The sequence below is a fragment of the Thalassophryne amazonica genome, chromosome 18 (genome assembly GCF_902500255.1).
Source record: "Thalassophryne amazonica chromosome 18, fThaAma1.1, whole genome shotgun sequence".
NCBI classification, from domain to species: domain Eukaryota; kingdom Metazoa; phylum Chordata; class Actinopteri; order Batrachoidiformes; family Batrachoididae; genus Thalassophryne; species Thalassophryne amazonica.
This window is the reverse complement of record NC_047120.1, coordinates 8,181,062-8,204,915: the sequence shown is the minus strand read 5'-3', so window position 1 is coordinate 8,204,915 and position 23,854 is coordinate 8,181,062. Positions and strand designations below refer to the sequence as shown.

The following is a 23,854-nucleotide window of genomic DNA, read 5'->3' as shown; positions in this document are numbered from 1 at the left end:
ATAAACATACTTTTACAGGAGCTCATAAAGAAGGAGTGAACATGCAACTGTTTTACCAAGCTATTACAATAAAAAATAGTTACCTTTTAAGCTGTTCCAAAATACGTTCTCCACCTCATGGAGCAGGAGAGAGAGAGAGGGACAAAAAGAGTCCAAATGAAACAGTTCTCTGTGATTCCAGAAGCAATTAGAGGTGTTTTCAAAATCCAAACTGACAGAAAATGATTAATCTGCTACAAAATAATTAAATAATATACAGCATCCGGCGCACAAAGCAGGTGGGATTGTAGTGCGCAAGATGGCTGAGCCTGTCCAACACTGTTCTTGTATCAAGTTGCAATTGTAAAGTCCTCCAACTGATCATCAACGATGACCAGGCAGGTCAACCCAAAAAAAAGTCTGAATCCTCTTCCAGCCACAGGGACAAGGACGTGAATCAGCAGCAGGCAGTTTGATTCATTATTCAAAACATGGCCGTGTAATGGGGTGCAGTTTATATACGGATTCCTATTTGAAGACTGACCTGGTCTTTGGCTCGGATCAGTTTCTGTATTAGCTGTTCATTGGCCAGGGATTGTTCAGCCATAGTGTCCTCACAGCGTCTCTGCCAGTCAAGCTCCACCTGGACTCTCATCTGCTCTAAGGCATGTTCTCTGTGCCGCCCTGCACTCAGCTGCTGCTTGTATCTGCCAGAACACACACACACACACACACACACACACACACACACACACACACACACACACACACACACACACACACACACACACCACAGTCCAGTCAACACTTCTGCTTCAAGTTCAGCTGGACCTACAGAAAACTGACCCACATGGTCACTGAGAACTTTTAGCTTCAGGCACGGATGTCCTGACAGCAGGGCAAAAAAACAAACAAAAACCCTGCCTTGGGTCCAGGATGTCTTCCCAGTCGATCCTTTCGGTGTGGAGTTTGCATGTTCTCCCCGTGTTGGCGTGGGCTCCTCCGGCTACCTCTCACTTCCACAGACATGTAGCTTCTGTGAATAAGCGAAGTGCGCAACAAATCTGCGCATGTGTGGGTCAATCAGGGTCAAAAATTCCACCTACCAAACACACACTGGCGCCATTGAAATTCGTATGTGGTAGCGTTAGCGGACTGTGAAAAATAAGGCTTACAGCGATCTTTTCAAACGGCTCAAATGGAATTTATATGCTTGAAAGGTGGCAGAAAACACACGACTGCAAGGCTCCGCTGAGTCCATCCAAAGACGGAAAGAAGAAGAAATGTGGTTGTAAACCTCCACTCATTCTACACAATTTCCTCACAGAAAAGAAAAATCCAGACGGATGTAAAAGATGGACTAAAATTGTAAGTTTCTTGCACACATTTATTTTGTCAATATCCTGAAACCATGCCGAATTATAATGTGGTTGATGGCGCCATTTTCATGCATCGGCTTATGATCGTAATGTCGCGCCATGAATGACATCATCAATCAGCTAATATACTGAATGTAAAATGACACAGACTATGTATATCTACATACAACCCCTGGCAAAAATTATGGAATCACCGGCCTCGCAGGATGTTCATTCAGTTGTTTAATTTTGTATAAAAAAAGCAGATCACAGACATGACACAAAACTAAAGTCATTTCAAATGGCAACTTTCTGGCTTTAAGAAACACTATAAGAAATCAGGAAAAATAATTGTGGCAATCAGTAATGGTTACTTTTTTAGACCAAGCAGAGGGAAAAAAATATGGACTCAGTCAATTCTGAGGAATAAATTATGGAATCATGAAAACAAAAGAACGCTCCAACACATCACTAGTATTTTGTTGCACCACCTCTGGCTTTTATAACAGCTTGCAGTCTCTGAGGCATGGACTTAATGAGTGACAAACAGTACTCTTCATCAATCTGGCTCCAACTTTCTCTGATTGCTGTTGCCAGATCAGTGTTGCAGGTTGGAGCCTTGTCATGGACCATTTTCTTCAACTTCCACCAAAGATTTTCAATTGGATTAAGATCCGGACTATTTGCAGGCCATGACATTGACCCTATGTGTCTTTTTGCAAGGAATGTTTTCACAGTTTTTGCTCTATGGCAAGATGCATTATCATCTTGAAAAATGATTTCATCATCCCCAAACATCCTTTCAATTGATGGGATAAGAAAAGTGTCCAAAATATCAACGTAAACTTGTGCATTTATTGATGATGTAATGACAGCCATCTCCTCCGTGCCTTTACCTGACATGCAGCCCCATATCATCAATGACTGTGGAAATTTACATGTTCTCTTCAGGCAGTCATCTTTATAAATCTCATTGGAACGGCACCAAACAAAAGTTCCAGCATCATCACCTTCCCCAATGCAGATTCGAGATTCATCACTGAATATGACTTTCATCCAGTCATCCACAGTCCACGATTGCTTTTCCTTAGCCCATTGTGACCTTGTTTTTTTCTGTTTAGGTGTTAATGATGGCTTTTGTTTAGCTTTTCTGTATGTAAATCCCATTTCCTTTAGGCGGTTTCTTGCAGTTCGGTCACAGACGTTGACTCCAGTTTCCTCCCATTCATTCCTCATTTATTTTGTTGTATATTTTCGATTTTTGAGACATTCTGTCTTGACGCTTTGATGTCTTCCTTGGTCTACCAGTATGTTTGCCTTTAACAACCTGCCCATGATGTTTGTATTTGGTCCAGAGTTTAGACACAGCTGACTGTGAACAACCAACATATTTTGCAACATTGAGTGATGATTTACACTCTTTTAAGAGTTTGATAATCCTCTCCTTTGTTTCAATTGACATCTCTCGTGTTGGAGCCATGATTCATGTCAGTCCACTTGGTGCAACAACTCTCCAAGGTGTGATCACTCCTTTTTAGATGCAGACTAACGAGCAGATCTGATTTGATGCAGGTGTTAGTTTTGGGGATGAAAATTTACAGGGTGATTCCATAATTTATTCCTCAGAATTGACTGAGTCCATATTTTTTTTCCTCTGCTTGGTCTAAAAAAGTAACCGTTACTGACTGCCACAATTATTTTTCCTGATTTCTTATAGTGTTTCTTAAAGCCAGAAAGTTGCCATTTGAAATGACTTTTTTTGTGTCATGTCTGTGATCTGCTTTTTTTCTACAAAATTAAACAACTGAATGAACATCCTCTCAGGCCGGTGATTCCATAATTATTGCCAGGGGTTGTATGTTTAAAATAGATTTAATGGAAAACATTCAAACATAAAATTTATTGAAGCTGCAGACCCATAGATGTGTGTTCAGATTTCTGATTAACAACTCAAACTTTGCAGGTCAACTGCCAACTGCCCCAGACAGGCAAACCAGCCAAGCCTTGGGAGCCAACAAAGAATAGCAGAGTTTGTTCAGAGAACCCAGATCCATGCTTGAATCTGCTGTAGGTCTGCATTAAATATTTCATAAAGGTTATCTGAGGCCAACAGTCACACCGAGGACTTGTTTTGTCACATTCCTATAAATGTGTAAATATTAAGTGTATGGCACAGCACATAAGGTAAAGGTGTTTTTATATCAATTTATTAAAATCATGCAGCTTAATCTCTTTAAGCAGTGTGGTCTTTTATCAGCGTTTTTCCTTCATGTTGTGTCTGTTTTTGACATACGTGTGGTCTGTCACATGTCCTTTTTTTCAAGGAACATCTAAAAAAAATTTAAAAATAATTTTCCAAGAAATTTCCTCAGGCTTCTTTATTTATTTTTTTAATGACAATATTGCTCGAGCTCTCAAAGCAGATTTTTTTTTTTTTTTGCTTGTTTCATAAATGTACACAGGAATAATTTTTTCTTTACAGGTTATCATGATATTTGCAGTCTAAGCAGCTCTAAGAAGCGAAAAGCAGCTACAGTCAGAACAATTCCAACCCCCTCAGAGAAAGCGGCTGCATTTGTTAGACCTTGGTGAGTGCATCAAAATGTGTAATTTCAAAGTTTCCTTTTTTTAAATTAGAGCTGTAACAGAATTTTTTTTCACTGAAAACATCTGCATTATAATTATTAGTCATATCATTTTATCACCGGTTGATACGTGAAACTGTTTTTCAGCAACAAGTAATAGTTACTTGACAACATTTTGTCTCTGGGGAACAAGCATGTTAATGTTTTCACCACAGGTTTATAGTGGAGAAAGTCACGTTACTTCAGCTCTTAAAAAAAGTCACACAAGATGGGTGCGAGTGGAGGAAAATGTGCATCAAACAGCGTGTGTTAGGATAGGCAATAATAATAATACTTGTAATATACAATAAGATAAGAGAATGAGGTAGAAATAGAATATATATACAGGGTTGGGTAGGATTACTTTGAAATGTAATCCAAAAGTAACCGGATTACAAGTAATCCAAATGTATGTACATACATACATGCAATCCACATGTATTCCTTCAAAGTAATCCTACCCAACCTTGTGTATATATATATATATATATATATATATGTATATATATATACACACACGTACATACATACGTACATATGCATATATAAACATGATTGAAATTGAAAAAGATAGGATAAGGTGACACTAGTGCTGGGATTTGTAAACGAGTTATTATTGCACATGATTTGTGGACATATTAATATTGCACATAATTTGTGGACATATTATTGCATGTGGTTAATTCACAGTGTTATTGTACAGTCTGAGAGCAGCAGGGATGAACAACCTGCGGTATCGTTCCTTCTTGCACTGAGGGTGCCTCAGTCTGTCACTGAAGGAGCTGCTCAGCTCCACTACAGTCCGGTGCAGAGGGTGAGAGGAGTTGTTCATGATGGATTTGAACTTGGTTAACACCCTCCTCTCAGCCACCTCCTCCAGAGACTCCAGAGGACAGCCCAGGACAGATCTGGACTTCCTTACCAGCTTGTTCAGTCTCTTTCTCTCCTGCTCTGTGCTGCCCAGGGCCCAATAGACAACAGCACAGAGGAGAGCTGAGGCTACAACAGAGTTGTAGAAGGTCTTAAGCAGAGGCCTGCTCACTCCAAAGGATCTCAGACTCCTCAGGAGGTGGAGGCGACTATGACCTTTTTTGTACAGCGCGTCGGTGTTGTGAGTCCAGTCCAGTTTGCTGTTGAGGAGAACACCCAGGTATTTGAAAATGTCCACAGTCTCTATGTCCTCCCCCTGGATGTTCACCGGTGGGTGGGGTGGTGGTTTCCTCCTGAGGTCGATCACCATCTCCTTCGTCTTACTGGTGTTGAGACACAAGTGGTTGCCCTCACACCAGTCCACAAAGTCTGTGATGACCGACCGGTACTCCAGTTCGTTCCCCTCAGACACATGACCCACAATGGCGGAGTCATCAGAGAACCTCTGGCGGTGGCAGCTGTCCGTGTTGTAGGTGAAGTCCGAGGTGTAAAGGGTGAAAAGGAAAGGCGAGAGGACGGTGCCCTGGGGGGCCCCGGTGCTGCACCTTACCACCTCAAACTGACAGCCGCGCAGCCGCACGTACTGCGGGTGGTCAGTGAGGTAGTCGATGGTCCAGGCGGCGAGATGTCCATCCACACCTGCGTCCTCCAGCTTCCCCTGCAGCAGTGCCGGTCTGATGGTGTTGAAAGCGCTGGAGAAATCAAAGAACATGACTTTCACAGTGCTCCCGCCGGTCTCCAGGTGGGTGAGCACTCGCTGCAGTAGGTAGATGACAGCGTCATCTGATTACAAGCACAATAACACTCTGAAAGATTACAAGCACAATAACACTCTGAAATACCTAGTAGTCATAGCTCCTAATGGGCATATTTCATTCATTTCACAGGCATGGGGAGGGAGAATTACAGATAGATACATAGTTCAAAATCCTAAATATTCGGACCTGATTGACCCCTATGATATGGTCATGGCTGATCGACAGGAGGGTTACAGAAACAGACATCACACCCATCTCTGGATGGAGCCGCACCTCAGAGAGAAAAAACAATCAGGCATCAGAAAGACAACAAATACAGTATAATTTGTCAGCATTAAGCAACAAGAAAAACAGAAGAAATACCAAGGTGATCGCCGGCCACGAGCCCTAAGGTTCACTAAAAGACCCAGAATTTAGATAAAGTTGAGGCCGCGGCCCGCTCCGTTTCCTAATAAAATGAATTTAAAAGTGTAAAAAGTATAGTAACATACTCTGCCAGTATGCTAGCCAGACAAAAGGGGAAATAAGTGCGTGTTAAGTCTGGACTTGAAAGTCTCTACAGAATCTGACTGTTTTATTGACGCAGGGAGATCATTCCACAGAACAGGGGCACAATAACAGAAAGCTCTGTGACCCGCAGACTTTTTATTCACCCTAGGGACTCAAAGTAGTCCTGCACCCTGAGAGCGCAAAGCACGGGTCGGTATGTAGGGTTTAATTAGGTCAGCTAAGTAGGGAGGTGCCAGTCCATGAACAATTTTATAAGCTCATAGCAGAACCTTAAAATCTGATCTCACAGGGACAGGAAGCCAGTGAAGAGATACCAAAATGGGTGCAATCTGGTCAAACTTTGTGCTTCATGTCAAAAGTCTGGCAGCAGCATTTTGAACCAATTTGTCACTGTATATAGGCCCCCTGGCCCATATTCTGAATTCTTAGATGAATTTAGTGAGTTCATCTCTAATTAGTGCAGATAACATTCTGATTATTGGTGACTTCAACGTTCATATGAATAAGCCTTCTGATCCCTTCTGCAAATCATTTATGGAAATTGTGGATGTATTAGGATTCCAGCAATGTAGGATTCGACACACATTAGGGGAAATACCCTGGATTTGGTTCTTGCACATGGTACTGCTGTCACAAATACTGACATCATGCTTCTTGCATCAGTGGTGTCTGATCACTCACTTATTAGGTTTACAGTTTCACTGCCATGTTTAGTGGAACAACCTTATTTATCACTGCGGTGACGCATCAACTCCCCAACTACGACTGAACTCGAAGCCTGACTGCCTGACATCTTGGCTTCAGATTTGTAAAATGCCCAGTCAGTAGACAGTCTTGTGGATAGTTTAAATTCAGCGCTCAACACTACACTCAACGTGATTGTGCCACCTTTATTAAACAACCCCCCCCCCCCCCCCCCCCAAAAAAAAAACACAGTCACCTTGGCTCAGTGATTACTTGCGTGACCTCAAGCATAAGGCGACAGGTTTGGAACAAAAATGATGTAGTTCAAAATTAGAAGCGTTCCACCTCATGTGACGTGATGCTTGTGTAGCGGGATGAAAGTCCCGGGTCCCAATTGAAAAGACGTTCCCGCTAGCTTGGCTAACGGGGAGTTCCCCTTTGGCTGACCTGGCAGAGGAACGGTCTTTTGGTGCGAGCCGTGTGGGTTCGATCCCCCACCGTCGTCCCGGCCACGAAGGTCCTGCTGCTTCAATCTGGCATCACGAACAGGATGTGGATCACAGAGTATGCAAACATGCACCTGTGACTTCGGGATGAAGTCAAAAATGGTGGGGAGATGTGTAGCGGGATGAAAGTCCCGGGTCCCAATTGAAAAGACATTCCTGCTAGCTTGGCTAACGGGGAGTTCCCCTTTGGCTGACCTGGTAGAGGAACAGTCTTTTGGTGGGTTCGATCCCCCACCGTCGTCCCAGCCATGAAGGTCCTGCTGCTTCACTATCTTAGACTATCAGGATGCATTATTGGCTACAAAGTGGACCTATTACTGTGATTTGATCAACAAAAACAAGCATAACTCAAAGTTCTTTTTTGACACAGTGGCAAGATTTATTCATGGATAACCACCTGTAGTTCGGTCTCCTTTTACAGCACAAGATTTCTTGGATTACTTAGAGAAGAAACTAGAAGACATTAGGTTAAACATATCCCAGCATGCCTTAACCCAGCCACTACACCCTGCTGTTGAGGTGGGTGCAATCACTGAGGTATTACCTCGATTTACAGAATTTCATAGTATCTAACTAGGCGTGCTGATGAAACACATAATGTCTACAAAAACACAACCTGCTCATTTGATCCCATACCAACAAAACTGTTTAACGGCCTGTGGCCCACTCTTGGGCCAAGTGTGCTGGAAATGATTAATCTCTGATTAACCTCAGTTAGGAGCTCGTGTAGCCACGGTGCTCTGATCGCTTCTTTTATGATGAAATAATGCTGAATTAATGTGGAAATGATTGTTGTACAAAAGCTTCAGATATCTGTCGCTGAGATAGATGATGACTGGAGTGCAGTTTGAAGCAGAAACGAGATGATAATCCATGAACCGCGGCTAATGACGCATGCGCAGTGAATGCAGGGCAGACCGATTTTTAATGGGCGACCGTTCAGTCTGCGACAACAGCTGCTGACTCAAACTCGGCACACTCCACCACGAGCTCTAATCACGTGATCCATTTCAACAGTAGCCCCAGAATGGACGTGTGCAGAGGGCACAACCCTGTCTGGCATGTCCCCAGACTATTTAAGCACATGGCATAAAGCTGGGGGACCTACAAAAGGTGTAGGTTTACCATGTTCATGGGTGTTTTGTAGTCCCAACATGAGCGCAGCCACCGCACCTCCCTTTAGGGGTAGACCGTTCCTCTACCCGCACCTCGCACACAGCAATCACTACGACATCAGAACCGCATGCCACAGAAGGTATTTCTGGCTCTTTAAAGGAGTTAAACGTGCCAACTTGGCCTCCTGCACAGCAGCCACTAAAGCTCCCTGTGGTGAAGCATCAAGGGATTTGTTTCTTGGCACTGCTATGTGTGTTTCCTCTGCAGATATGGTCATTTTCATATTTTACACCAACATGTCACCCATGTTAGACAAAGCGTGAGAGTGAAAAAACTTGTGTACAACTTTTTCTCCCCCTGAAATGTAAAAACTGGATTAAAATTAGCAATAGCTTTGCCCCGCTCTAGTCTAAGTGTAGGACACCCAGTGTTTACTTTAAATTCTAAAATGTTAAAAATCTAATGGGTGCTTTTCGGTATGGAGCAGTTGGTGAGCATCAGTGATGGGCACAGCTAACCAGAGGTGGGATGAAGTCACCTCTGGTCAGTCGCTCTCAAGTCATAAGTCTCAAGTCAAGTCCCAAGTCATAATGACCACCAACTGGTGCAAGCTGACTTGAGACTTGCTGATTCACGACTTGACAGTGACTTCGTCCCAGCAAAAAGTAAGCTTCGATAACCGTTAATCCGCTAACTGAAAAGTTAGCGTTTATAAAGCTAAACCGATAGCGGAAGTTAGTTCAGTACACTAGCAGCTACTGGCACAACAACTAGCCAGTGCTTCTGTCTCAGATCAGCCTTCTCTCAGCAAAAGAGACCATAAAGAAAGGAAAGAGAAGAACAAAAGAAGGGAAAAAAGACCATTTCTCTTCACACCATACAGACGTGCTGGCATATCACGCAAGTCATGCACACGCAGAGTTTTGACTTATGGCTAAAAGTTTAAACAAACTAATTCCAGACAAGTTATTGAAATTAATGTCATGTCTGGAGTTTTATAAAGTGAGAATATCAGCTATATGTTTTAAAGTAATGCACTAATTTTGAAGGTTTTAGCATTTAGACACACATGCAGCAATGCATTATGGGTGTCTAAATGCTAAAAATGCTGACATGAGTGGTTGGTTGGTCAGTATAACACACAACTTACTGAAACGTGTGGTGGGTTTTACAAATCTGTATTTGTAAATATGTCATTTTTTTCATTTGTGAAAAAAAGCAATTTGAAAACTTAAAATCTGGTTTGTTCAGTGGATTCAGCATTTTTAGCGAATATGTGGTGGCCACAAACACCATCTACTGGCTAGTAGATGGCAGCGTTCACAGCAGTGTGAATACAACTGCTATGCAAAAGCAAAAGCGTGTATGGTGTCTTCAAAGGTGGCATCATCAGCTTCCATGAGCCACCGAGACACAACCAGACCCGTGTCCTTCAAGCAAGCGTCACAACGCAAAATGGACTGTCGTGAAGTCTGGAAGCCGCATGAAGCTGCAGCCCATTCCTGCCCACTGCATGCCCATACCTAAAGAGATGAAACACTGACATCGACACAGAAACACAAAGAGATGTTGTCACACATTCTGTACCTGATGATGACGACAATGGAAACCACTCAAACTGAGGTTTGATGCTTTTCTTTTCAAGCTGAACATTAAAATCTCCCCAAAAGAAAAAAAAAAATCATGGGCGGTACACAATTCTGGCAAAGTAATCAAACGCTCAGGAGCATAATCTGTTTTCAGTGCAGCGTTTTCAGCGCCGCAATGGCTGCTGGGTAAGTTCAAAGGTCAATGCATATAAACATTGCACATTCCCAGGATCACGGTAGTGAAGTACAGACAAACCTGTCTGTAGAAATAGAAACAATTACAATAGTTTCTTTGTGCAAGGGGTTTATCAGCGATGGGGAGAGTGGAGGGACTTCCAGCTTCAGTGTGCCGGTAAAACCCAGAAAAAGAGGAGAACCAACTCCGAGCAGATCAGTTTACTGACAGTCGATGGCATCGCCTTACTCGGTCCATTCGTTGACCTCCCGGAGAGTTCGCTCGGTAAGTTACTGCATTTATAAGCGATATAGATGAATCTTATCACAGACTGGCACTTCTAATATTTTTTTATTTTGCTTCTGCACGTGTGTCATGGCTGACGTCACCCACAAAACTACACACCGGTAGGAAGCTCATCAACAAATAAACAAGTGAAGGTAATTCAAAGTGATTAAGAGAAGTTTAACTCTAAACAGACAGCGCTGTGGGACCAGTTCAAGTCAAGTTTAAGTTTGTTGTCTGGTGTAAAACTGATGACTGCTTAAAAAAAATGTAGGAGTTTTGAGTGTTCACAGCAGTGCAAACACTATGTTCGTCTGTCTCAATATTTTAATTTTGATTATATATTTTTATCCATTATTCCCCCATCGGACCCGGCGCCACAAGGGGGCGTTTGGGGGCGACGCCCCCTCACGTCATCAACCTCGCCCCCTCGGATGTGAGAGTTATCAAAAATAAAAAAGAAATAGAAATACTGGAAAATATAGCGCCTCGCAGTTTCGCAGAGTTTAGTCCAATTTGGCATGCTTTTTTTTTTTTTTTACAGCGCATTGTCCATCCTCATCAAGCAGGCCGGTGTTCTGTCTAGATGACAGGACAACTGTTGCGGCACCGCGAAGGGAGAGCATGCGCATTGTGTTCTGTGGGTCTGTTTATAAGAATCTTCTCGCCCAGAAGCAAAAAGAGCGCCAACAACTACCCATAACTGTGTTCTTCACTCGGAAAAAGACACCTGCAGCGAGGTGTGAGTGGAAAAAGGCGCAACAGTGGCGCGGCGCCAGGACGAAGAGGCGCGATCAGAGGAACTGTGAAATACTGGTCAGTCACTATTAATAATTTCTTATGTGTCCAACCTCATAGGTTGATCGTTAAAATTAAATTTGTTAGTTCTAAAAGCCATCATAATTATTTATAGGAAAACGTTCTATTTTTATTTCTCAAACAAATGTTTGGGCCTGAAAACAGGTTGGTCTTATTTTTCTACTAAGGTTTGAACATTGAGAGTGTTTACACACGAGAGAAAAGTGAGAAAATGTTAATGCCTGTTTGAGAAAAGTGTATAAGGGTGATTCTTTAACTACGGGCACTATTGGCCTTATAAATGTAATTTCCACCACACCATTGCCTTACAATATAAAGCGCCTTGGGGCAACTGTTTGTTGTGATTTGGCGCTATATACATGTGCTCTGATGTCACTGTTTATCTCCATAGAAACTACCCAAACAATCTTTCATACAAACTGTTTAAAGGGACATCTCGCCATGTAAACAGCTTCTTTCCACAAGCTGTGATGGCTTTGAACTGTGCACACTGACTGACAAGCACTTTACTATTTTTATTATCTCTTATTGTTCATTGCTTTTATTGTGGCAAGTATTATCTATTTATTCATTTATTATGTCTTTGTGTCCATGTTTTTAAAATGTATGTTTATGCACACTAAGCTCTTGCAATGTTTTTTTTCCAATGTAGTTTTACTGCAAATGGCAAATAAACTGAACTGATTACAGTGTTGTGGTGGAAATTACGGCAATAGTGTGGGACAACTACATTTTGTTTAAAAAAATCACAACAGTTGTATGACATTGAATACCCCAATTATGTTTTGATTATTTTACTGATATTTTATTCAGAGATATTTTAAAACATTAGAAAAAACGTTTCTTTACCATTCATTTTATCATTGAAGATCAAAAGTCTGGGTGTGGGACAAGCACAAAACGGCAATATTTGCATATAATGATGCTGAAAAAAGGTGAAAAAGTACTAGAACAAATTTCTTAACACACTTTCATTGTAAAGATAACTATAAAAGTGTGAAATTTCCCCTTTTTTCTGTTTTTCATACAATATGATCAAAGGACATAAGTGCCCGTAGTCTAATAATCACCCATAAAGTGTGTAGTGAGGCGTTTTACAGCCTTAAAACATCTATAATTGTAAAAATAACGCTGACTACTTCGCGGATTTCACCTATTGCGGGCTATTTTTTTAGAACGTAACTCCCGCGATAAACGAGAGACCACTGTATATCTACATGAAAGGTTTATCTTTGACCCGTTGTGTGACTGTCATGCCCAATTGCGCTGTGTTTGCGCTTGTGATGGAGGGCTGTATGTGGGGTTAATCTACTGTCTAGTGTCGTTTCTCAGATCACTTGTTGGTTTGGTTTTGTGGTATGCAGACCGAGGGTCTATACGTTCAAATAATAAAAAAAAAAAAAATAGTCATCACTCTTTACTCTCAGTCAGTCTCTTACAACGGTGTAGCCTAAATACACAAGCTTTCCAGGAGCGCACCCAATTCATTACGCACGCTCAGAGGCAGGTACCCTCCGGTGCGCACTTTTTTTTGGGGGGGGGGGTGACCCCACCCTGTGATAAACTCATCGCCCCCTTAATATTTTTTTTCTGGCGCCAGGCCTGATTCCCATTTCCATTTTTATCTACTACATTTGGCCACACTTTCTGTCTGACATGCACTGAATGAAAGAATGAAGTCAAATAATGTCTTTATTATAGTATATACTTTTATTTTATTCAGGAGAGGAGAAATGAATCCATCGCTGGCCACGGTGTGTGTCCTGTGACATATCAGAACATCAGTGGAAAGGAGAGGAACCTGCAGACAGGCTCCTTACAGACTACAGAGAGGAAAAGCCGACACTCATACTTCAATTCACAGTGGTTGAAGGAAGTGTATTACCACCCATCTCGATTCTGTTTACTGCTTTTTAAAAGCAGACTGCACCCCTTCTATGAGCATATACAAGCTTCCACACAAAGTTTGGGTGTGTCTCATAAAGAAGACGGTGAAGGTTGTCAGTGGCTGCTGCACTTGATTTGCTTGGATTTACAGCCAAATGATTGAGAACTGTATCATAGATGCTCATGTACAACTATAATATTTAATTCCAATAATATGAACATTACACATTACAGTGACAGTGAGTGTTCTGATGACCAAGGTCTCATCTGCTCATTCTTCATGCAGATCTCTCCCACTGCCCCAATCACCATATAAATAATAATAAAAACTTCTGAAAATTAAATGTTTCTGACTTTGTGTACAGTGCTAATAAGAGTTGCATTGAAAAGGGGCACCAAAATATCTCTTGGACTGGGAACCACTACCTATCACATTCAGTATGCCAAGTAAGTATGAAATATCAAAAATACAGAACTTTGTGGGATAAGACCATTTTTAATGAATGTTTCTTGTAGTCACATTTAGTCACCAATAAATTTTCTGTCCCATGACTGTAAACTGGCCAATGCCTGTGTAGTAAAACGTGGCCATTTCAAAATTACAAGGCTGAATGTCTTTTAAACAACATTAATCATCCTATACTATTCTTATGAGAAACATATCTATATTTTTTGGTAACATATGTTGTGATTTGTTAATTATTATAGTGTGTAAACTCTCAGCACATAAGTGGGGGCAGAATATTGCAAAGTGCTGCACAGACTAACAGTGTCATCCAGGACTGGAACAAGAGGAACTGGCCCATTTCATCCTCCCAACAGCCCGTTCAATGTGAATCCTGGCATTTGCAATTTTTCTCATCTTTGCAACATCAGCAGCAGTTTGTTGATCAAAGCATAAGCTGGGAGGAGGGATGTGCAGTTTGGCACGGAGCATCAAATGTTCACATCATTTCTGGGGGAGGAAAAGTGAAAAACAGACTTTTCTTAACCCTCTTACATCAACCCTACATTTGTGGTCAACCCCCCCCCCCAAAAAAAATCCACCTTTTTGCAGTGTAACTACAGTAAACACCAGGATTGTTAAAATTTTTGACCTCTCATCTGAAGGTGAAAGAAGCTTCTTATTTCAATGATGATGTTATAAATGTGACTCTCAATGTATTGACAATAAAACATTTTAATTTCTCATCTGCTTTTTTTTTTTTTTAGATATATTAAAATAAGAAAAAAGCAACCTTTATGATAACCTAGTATGGTGTTTGCATAAGTGAAAAGCTGATACATACAAAGAGAAAAATAACCATGACATAATTAACAACGTTAAACATAAATATATGCAACTGTTTAAACAGTTTAGTTGTTCTAAGTAGAGTGTGAGAACTACAGACTTTCACAACAAAAAACAGGTCCTGCATGGTAAAGTGTTCACAGCCTGATCATTTTGCTACTTTGTTTCCAAACACTGGAAGTGGCTCCTCATAGAACGGAGCCAATGTGGTCCAACTACTGACTTTAGAAATGTTTACATACCATTTTCTGTCCACACTGTGACTTCTTTCGGCTCTTTGAGCTGTTACGTTGCTTCAAAAACAGTCTTCTTATCAGCGTGAACAGCGTCGGCAGTCTGTTTATATGCATTGACCTGTGAGCATGAGCTCTCCGCACATGTGCACTGAGAAACTCGAAACTGGCTTATTACCCCAGGAGAGGAGGGGGCCGGAGACTGTTAATTGATGCCAACACATCTTTCTGCCAAGGTCACAAGTCCTCTCTATGTCAGTTTTTGTGACCTCAAAGAGCTTCATCCTGACATCACTGGCGCTGACATGAATAACTATGTGGCTGTATCTAGTGTCATGCTCCTTTGTCTGTCTACCCTTCTGCAGAGTCAGCACCTGAAGATGGGAGGCAATGTCAGGAGCTCTGGCCCCAGGAATACATTTAACGTCAGCTGGCGTCTGTAACCTGATTTGTGGGTAATAGAATCCCCTATCACTAAAGCCCAGCGTTTCAGCCTGGAGATAGGAGTTGAAGTCACCCGTGGGCTCAAAGAATTCACAACAGGCACATCCAAGGGAGAAAACCGGTTCACAGTGGGGAGTGTGATTGGGGTACCACAACCAGGCACCAAGCCCTACGTGACTTCCTCTGCCTAACCACGGTTCGAAATCCATCCTCCACAGCCAGTGTTTCTAGGCTAATGCTAATGAGCACGCTAGCCGGCCCAACAATTAACCTTGTCTGGAGTGCCTAACATCTAACTCCACTGAGCTAAGAAGCTGCTCTAGCTTACGGACATAGCTCTCTAAAAGAGCGACCCTATCTGCCAGCATCGCGCAGGATTTATGTAAAGTCGTGTACTTTGTGCACCAGAAAATCCAAGAGTATAGCCAAGCTAGTGTGAGCTAACCGCTAACGAAAATGCTAACCTAAGATTCACACGAGTAAAATAATGAGCTACAATTCACAGCAGTTACACTGAAAAACTAACAGACGTATTAGACTGGCAGTAACAGTAATAAATGAAACGGGGAAAAAAGCCGACCTAGCTGATGTAAGCTAATCACTAGCGAAATGCGAACCACTCCTAAGATTCACTAAAGGCGAAATTTAGTTCAATAAGATTCACAATAGATGCCCTTGAAAACTAAAATAAGTGTTAAACAGAAATAAAAGAAACACATATAACCTTATAGAGATTAGAAGGGTGTCAATTCAGCACATAGTCCGTCAGAAGCAAGTGGCCAGATCTGTGAGCCACCGCCAGCCTCTCTAGCCAATTGTTTAATGATGAACTAAAGCCTACAGCACAAAACTCCACTGGTTCACACATCAGACACACATTCTTTTTCTAAACCTACTCATTTTAGTTATGGGTCACAGGGGTCCCAACTTTTTCCTGATGTGAGTTTGTTGGTCATGTTTGTATTTTATGGTCTTTTCCTCTCCTCAGATCTCTCTTTACCTCTCAATCTCCTCATAGGCCTTCTTCAGTTCAGTCCTAAGTCCGGCCTCTTTGCCCCGCAAGGCTTTAATTTCTGTATCCTTGGCAACCATCTCTCTGGAGGCTTGACTGATGGACTTGTCCCAGGCAGCACGTGTCGTTTCCGCTTCTGTGCGAAGCCTTTCACATACACAAAAACACAAGTTCACAAAATAGTTAGTCATCACAGCTCAAAGATGTCAATTAAAAAAAGGGTTGTGTTCATACTTGTGGTTCTTACAGCTTTCCGAGTACTTATTGTGATATGATACCTATGACACTTATGATATAGTAGAGGTGGAAATCCTCAGCTGCAGTAAGTAACAGTCCTACCGTGCACCGATTCTCCCTGTGCATCAAAAACAGGTGATTTCACTGATTACCTCATCTACCTGCCTGAAAAGCACCAATTACAAACGGCTGAATGACGGAACAAATATGTAGACACAGTGCTGACTGAGGAAGCTGATAACTTTGATTTTAGTTTCAGTTATATTCAGTTCTATTTTCTGGTTTACCACAGTCCAACATTAAGTGTCTCCAATTGGTTCAAAATGCTGCTGTCAGACTTCTGACAGGAAGCAGAAAGTTTGACCCCATTACACCCATTTTGGCATCTCTTCACTGGCTTCCTGTCCCTGTCAAATCAGATTTTAAGGTTCTGTTACTTACTTATAAAACTGTTCACGGACTGGCACCTCCTTACCTCGCTGACCTCATTAAACCCTACGTACCAGCTTGGGCTGTGCGTTCTCAGGGTGCAGGACTACTTTGTGTCCCTAGGGTGAATAAAAAGTCTGCAGGTCACAGAGCTTTCTCTTATCGTGCCCCTGTTCTTTGGAATGAACTCCCTGCATCAATAAAACATTCTGTAGAGACTTTCAAGTCCAGACTTAAGACACACTTATTTTCCATTTCGTATGACTAGCATACTGGCATAGTATGTTACTATGCTTTCTACCCTTTTAAATAAATTTTATTAGTAAACAAACCGGGTCTTAGTCTCAAATTTATCTAAATTCTGGGTCTGTTCATGAAGCTTAGGGCTAGTGGCTGGTGATCACCTTAGTATTTTCTCTGCATTCCTCCTGTAGTGTGGGAGGTGCTGCGGGAGTATGGAGTGAGGGGGCCCCTTCTCAGGGCCATCCAATTTCTGTACTCACAAAGCGAGAGCTGTGTTTGGGTGCTCAGCAGTAAGTCGGATTAGTTTCCACTGGAGACTGGCCTCCACCAGGGCTGCGCCTTGTCACCAATCTTGTTTGTATATTCATACAGGACAGGATATCGAGGCGTAGTCGGGGGGAGGAGGGTTTCCAGTTTGGTGGGCTTAGGGTCTCATCACTGCTTTTTGCAGATGACATGGTGCTGTTGGCTTCATTAGCCCGTGACCTCCAACACTCACTAGATTGGTTCGCAGCTAAGTGTGAAGCAGCTGGGATGAGGATCAGTATCTCTATATCTGAGGCCATGGTTGTCAGCAGGAATCCAATGCATTGCTTACTCCAGGTAGGGAATAAGGTCTTGCCCTAAGTGAAGGAGTTCAAGTACCTCGGGGTCTTGTTCATGAGTGAGGGGAAAATGGAGCGCGAGATTGGCCAGAGAATTGGTGCAGCAGGGATGGTGTTGCATTCTCTCTGCCGTACTGTTGTGACAAAAAGGGAGCTGACCCAAAAGGCGAAGCTCTCGATCTACTGGTCAATCTTCATTCCTACTCTCACCTATGGTCATAAGGGTTGGGTCATGACCGAAAGATGACCGAAGATTGCAGCACACTGCAATCTTCGTTTGGAATAGACTCTGCCACGGGAACAGGCCCACTGACAGCACTGCTGAGACCTTCAAAAGATGCTGGTCCGGCATCTCAGAGCGCCAGACTGACCTCAGGATGCCCTGCTTGTTTCTCCAATGATGGGAGGCCCTACCTGTGTTGGAAGCCCCATGTGTTGTGGAATTGTACGCACTAAGATTAAAGACACAAATCTGCCCAGCTTTTTCATTTCAATTAAGACCTGCTTTTGTTGATCTTTTTTTTTTTCTGTTTCTTCTGTTTGGTAAGAGATTTTTGTAAACTTTGCAAAAACCATGTACAACCCAATTCCAATGAAGTTGGGACGTTGTGTGAAATGTAAATAAAAACAGAATACAATGACTGAAGAGGAACAATGCGGGTAGCTCTTCCGGCCAGCAATTCACGCTCTTCCAGCCAGCTCTTCACACTCACAAGGACTTGGAAAAGATGTATGATCAGGTACTCTGGGAGATAGTGTGGGAGGTGCTGCGGGAGTATGGAGTGAGGGGGTCCCTTCTCAGGGCCATCCAATCTCTGTACTCACAAAGTGAGAGCTGTGTTTGGGTGCTCGGCAGTAAGTCGGATTCGTTTCCGGTGGAGACTGGCCTCCGAGCCGAAGCTCTCAATCTACTGGTCAATCTTCATTCCTACTCTCACCTACGGTCATGAGGGTTGGGTCATGACCGAAAGAACTAGATTAGAGGTACAAGCAGCTGAAATGGGCTTCCTTAGGAGGATGGCTGGTGTCTCCCTTAGAAATAGGGTGAGAAGCTCGGTCATCCGTGGGGAGCTCGGAGCAGAGCTGCAGGAACCAGCTGAGGTGGTTCGGACATCTGGTAAGGATGTCCCCTTGACGCCTCCCTAGGGAGGTGTTCCAGGCACATCCATCTGGCAGGAGACTCTGGGGAAGACCCAGGCATAGGTGGAAAGATTATATCTGCACACTAGCCTGGGAATGCCTCGGGATCCCCCAGTCAAAGGTGGTTAATGTGGCTCGGGAAAGCGAAGTCTGGGGTCCCCTGCTAGAGCTGTTGCCCCCACGACCCGACCCTGGATAAGCAGTTAAAGATGAATGATGAATATTTTATTTTACAAAACATATCTCATCATTTCTGAATGGTTTATCTATTAAAGAGTAAAAATTTAAAGAAATCAATTGTAAGGCCTCAAAGAAGTTTCTGTAGGAAGCATTTTAGCCATAAGGTCAAGTGAGAGGGTGAAGTGTTTTTTTTAAAATACTTTTGAAATACTTGTAAGACACTGGATTCATCAGAAGGATTTTGTACTGCTATGACAGACTGATGCAGAAGGTTGCAGCACTGCAACAATAAGGACGACAGCTGCCCTTCCACACCACAGAAGAAGAGAGGGGTGCGCTTGATTTACTGCACAGGGCCACCGTTTGAGTGGAGCACATTTCATGTCAAAATAAAGCCAGTTTATGTGCGTATATTTTTTAAGTTAGTTTTATGTGACGATATAAACAGAAAATGGAAACAAATTTTGGCGGAAATCCTTATACAAACAGGGGTTTTGCACCCATGAATAGTGCGCTTACATGAAGTAGAAGTGGTGAAAGTAGATGAGTTTAAATACTTGGGGTCAACTGTCCAAAGTAGTGGAGAGTGTGGTAGAGAAGTGAAGAAGAGAGTGCAGGCAGGGCGGAGTGGGTGGAGAAAGATGTCAGGAGTGATTTGTGACTGAAGAATATCTGCAAGAGTAAAGTTTACAAGACAGTAGTGAGACCAGACATGTTGGATGGCTTTGGGATTGTCTTCTTGAGTCTATCCTGGAAATGTGGAGACACACTTTGGAGAGCGTATTTTCACATCTTCAAACTATCTTCATTCTTCATACCATATCGGCAGAAGGATGCTGAGGATCGAGTCACCAGACAGGAGTAGCAGAGGGAGGCCAAAGAGTTTTATGGATGTGCTGAGGGAGGACATGCAGGTGGTTGGTGTGACAGAGAACGATACAGAGGACAGGGTGAGATGGAGACAGATGAGCTGGTGTGGCACCCCCTAATGGGAGCAGCAAACCCCACCCTGTCACAGTTTTCTATGTCATGTAGAGTTGCGGGGGTTTCCCTCGGTTTCCTCCCTCAACCAGGAACATGCTTATTGGGAGTCTGCTCCTTTCTCTGCCCCTGAGCAAGGCAACGTCTCTACATCTGGAGTTGGTCCCCGGGCACCGGACTGTGGCTGCACACTGCCCCTAGTGGTTGGATTGTGTCTTACTGTAATTAGGATGGATCTGCAGTATGGTGTTAGTGGTTCGCAGGTAAGGTGAATTGGAAACTTTATAACTGTCCAGGACTCCCTTGCAAAAGAGATCTCTACCTCAATGAGACTAACATGGTTAAATAAAGGTTCAATTCATTTAATGTATTTCTGTCAATAAACATATTTAAGAAGAAATTTACTGTACTTCATTCTTTTGTTAGTAATCATAATTTAATAGTAATTGTTGAAATATAATAATTCAATTGCAATCTAAATTTCCAACTGGAACTGTATTTGTAACTGTAGAATTGCAAATACAAAAACAAAACAAAAACAAAAACAACAAAAAAACAAACATGTAATTGTAATCATTTCAATTTTAATGTAAATGCACCATATCTGGCCTGGGGTCCCTGATAACGTTCCTGTGGACTCACCGCTTCAGGTTCTCCCGTGCAGCGGTGGGCTCGCAGTTCATTTCTGCACCCTCGAAGCTTCTCTGCAGCTGCAGCTTTGCAACCTGCATGTGGATGCACGAAAATCTCCACATCACAGGTTATCTCCTGCAGTTCATTGACAGCAATTATTCTGAGTAGCGACTGTGCCACTGCTTTGGCAGCCGCGGTAAGGGGCCGGACCACATATTGTGCCACCTGCAATGCCAGAAACGTGACTAACCTTTGAGCCTCTGAGCAGGAAAGGAACGTGTTGGCTTTGTAATCTAGCAGTGCCACATCACTGCGCCATGACAGAGCCAGAACAATGAGCCACATGTGGTTTGGACCTCACCCTGCCATCAAGCACAGAAAAAAATAAAAAATAAAAAAAAAAATCAATTTTTTTTAAATAGCGCCAAATCACAACAAACAGTTGCCCCAAGGCGCTTTATATTGTAAGGCAAGGCCATACAATAATTATGTAAAACCCCAATGGACAAAACGACCCCCTGTGAGCAAGCACTTGGCTACAGTGGGAAGGAAACAGAAAATCTCTTACTTTGACTTAATATCTGCTGATGACACATTAGTTTGTATTGTTACACATAGACATGGCCGATAACCAGTTTCACGGTATGCCACCATATCAAAACCACTAAAATGTTCTGTTATACCGTCCCTACGGTATGAGCAGATGGCCTGTGTCGGACTCGGCACAATTCAAGATACCTGCAAAGGATTACATGGAAGGAGTAAACTTTATCCCGTCTTTGAAACCACTGAGAAGTACAAGCGGTGGGCTCGAGTCGTGCTTGTGGTCGACCAAATTTCTCCCACAAACATGTCAAGAAGGACAAATACATCTATTCCAAGCACTGTGTTGGTGAAGCTGGGCCAAGTATTGAGCATCCGGAGTTCCGGACCTTATTCCAGCCACGTTTGTCCCTAAGCAAGTAAGTCATGTTTCCCACGGGGCAGATGCTACACGTCTAAAAGAGTGACTATTATTTTGGTATTTTCTCTAACGTTATCAGTGGAATAGTACTCGTTGGCAGACATTGCATCAATTAGTGCACCTGTATCACACGCACATCATATGCAAATAGCCATAATGTTGTTAAAGCACATTTTAAAGCTATACGTCATACCGTGAAACTACAGAAAAGAAAAAAATCCACCTGCCCTCATCACTTTTTCTGGTAAAGGATGATAAACTAATGTTTATTTATTTTTTAATGGGGCCTTAGTTGCAGCTTGAATTCTTAGCTCGTTTAAATGATTTGGTGTGATATACAAATTTTGGCATTCTCCCTGTTTCACCAAAATAGTATCTGAGTGTAAAATCTACACCAGGACATATTTAACATGACTGACTGGCTGATTTTATTTGGGCAATAAAATAAATGTAGCAATATAAATAAATGTAAAATCTGCTGCTGAGAATAAACGCAAGAAAAGTTGATTTACAATCTGTTCCTCAAAGAAACTGGTGGAAAACAGGCACAGAGGAGAAAATTAAGTCATTAAATGAGGTTAATGGTGCAGTAATTTGACTTATATAACAAAGAGAATTAAAACACATTAGAAAAAAATTAAACAAAATATAAGTCAAGCATCGTCCATAAAAGGAAAATATTTGTCTGAAACGCCTCAAAAAACGAACTTCCCATCACAACAAAACAAGCAACTAACAAAACAAACACACCACAACAAAGAGCGAGTTCAGCTTTTTTTTGTTACTTTTACCTTCAGTTCCGTCCGCGCGCCACAGCTCCGCTCTAAGTTTGATCAAAATTACAAACACAAAGATGAATAATTATGAGTTCTAATGTTCACAAACGGTTTCGTAGCGGCTGAACCTTGAACTCGAAGACACCAGCTACATTTCCGCATTTCTTTCTGCGAAGGACTAGAAGCTCCTTAGCAGTGTAGAGTTCGAGCCATAGACATTATATAGAGTCGACGCCGCATTGGTTGCTGAGGCGCAAGGGATGCGGCCGCCATCTTGGAGCGGTCTTCATAGTGATTCCATCAAAGGCGCGGTGAAGGTTTGATTTTATAATCTTGCTTATTTTTCATTTTAATCTTTCTAAGTTGTTTGTTCTTGTTATTTTCTCTGTTCTATACAGTGTCTTTTAGCACTGTGTAAAGTGCCATATAAATATAATGCATTGTTATTATTATAAGGTGCTGAGAGCTGCAGAAGGTGAAGCTTCAACACAGCAGCTCTAAAGGTGTCAACAGTCACATACACACATGGTCCTGGAACAGAGGATGGTTTTTCTGCATCACATTGCCAAACTCATCTCTTGACCTGCAGAAAAGGAGCACAAGAAAGCAGCTCTGTATACAGGCCTCTTTCAGGGCTTTTAGCTGGAAAACTTTCACGAGCAGCTTTGTACATGTGTAAATATGGTTTGGGTCGGGATGTCAGGTTCTTGTGTTAATTTGACAATTTACATTTTATTCTCTCTCTGCTCTGTACAGCCTATGAACTCTGTCTTTCTCTCTCTGGCCTAATATGAAGTATATTGATACTCTATGTGATTTATAGATCTATTGTTTTCTGACATATATTTCTAATCCAATTAAATTTTTTCAGCGAATCTGATTGGTTAAGCGTGTGAGATTTCAGGCCGTATAATATCGGGGTAATGGTAGCAAAATATTTGACTGTTTCACATTTGGATGTATTTAGGGATGCACCGATACTACTTTTTTCCAGACCGAGTACAAGTACGAGTACATACATTTGGGTACTCATCAATACAGAGTACTGATACAAATACTTAATGATACCATCACAGTTTTATGATGACTTTGAAAACGTTTTATTCATCAGTTGTTCCTTACTTTTTGACTGTAGATGCTACCAATATCATTAGCTGTTTTTATTTACAAACATTTCACTTAAATCATGTAACTTCACTTTCTGAGTACAGCAAATTGTCCTTTAACATTAAGCGTGTGTTTCTTAAGATAATAAATTGCGAGTTCCAGTGCAAAGAAATGGTTGACACGGAGCTGATCCTGCAAGAACGAAGAATGTTTCACCAAGAAAATAAAGAACAATTAGAGACAATAAAAGAAGAAAATGTGAAGGTGAATATCAGATTGGACGAGGCGGAAGGGTGAATAGAGAACGCAGAAGAGACAATCCAAAATACAAAGGACATCATCGCGGCTATGCTACAGCT

The 23,854-nt window shown here is 42.1% G+C and overlaps 1 protein-coding gene across 4 annotated transcripts in view; it reads right to left on the bottom strand.

Moving 5' to 3' along the window:
- The window catches only part of ccdc57 (coiled-coil domain containing 57), a 71,560-nt gene extending 49,010 nt beyond the window's left edge, over positions 1 to 22,550 (bottom strand). The window contains exons 1-5 of one of the 4 annotated variants that reach the window (XM_034194386.1): positions 22,404 to 22,550; positions 20,899 to 21,010; positions 20,658 to 20,783; positions 16,189 to 16,347; positions 524 to 686 (exon numbers count right to left, since the gene is read on the bottom strand). In XM_034194386.1, coding sequence (XP_034050277.1) covers positions 524 to 686; positions 16,189 to 16,347; positions 20,658 to 20,770 — 435 coding nt within the window. In that variant the 5' untranslated portion in view covers positions 20,771 to 20,783; positions 20,899 to 21,010; positions 22,404 to 22,550. Of the gene's footprint in view, positions 1 to 523; positions 687 to 16,188; positions 16,348 to 20,657; positions 21,011 to 22,403 lie in introns of all 4 variants that reach the window. The other 3 variants (XM_034194387.1, XM_034194385.1, XM_034194388.1) reach the window with 3 other exon arrangements.
- Between the last annotated feature and the right edge of the window lie 1,304 nt (positions 22,551 to 23,854).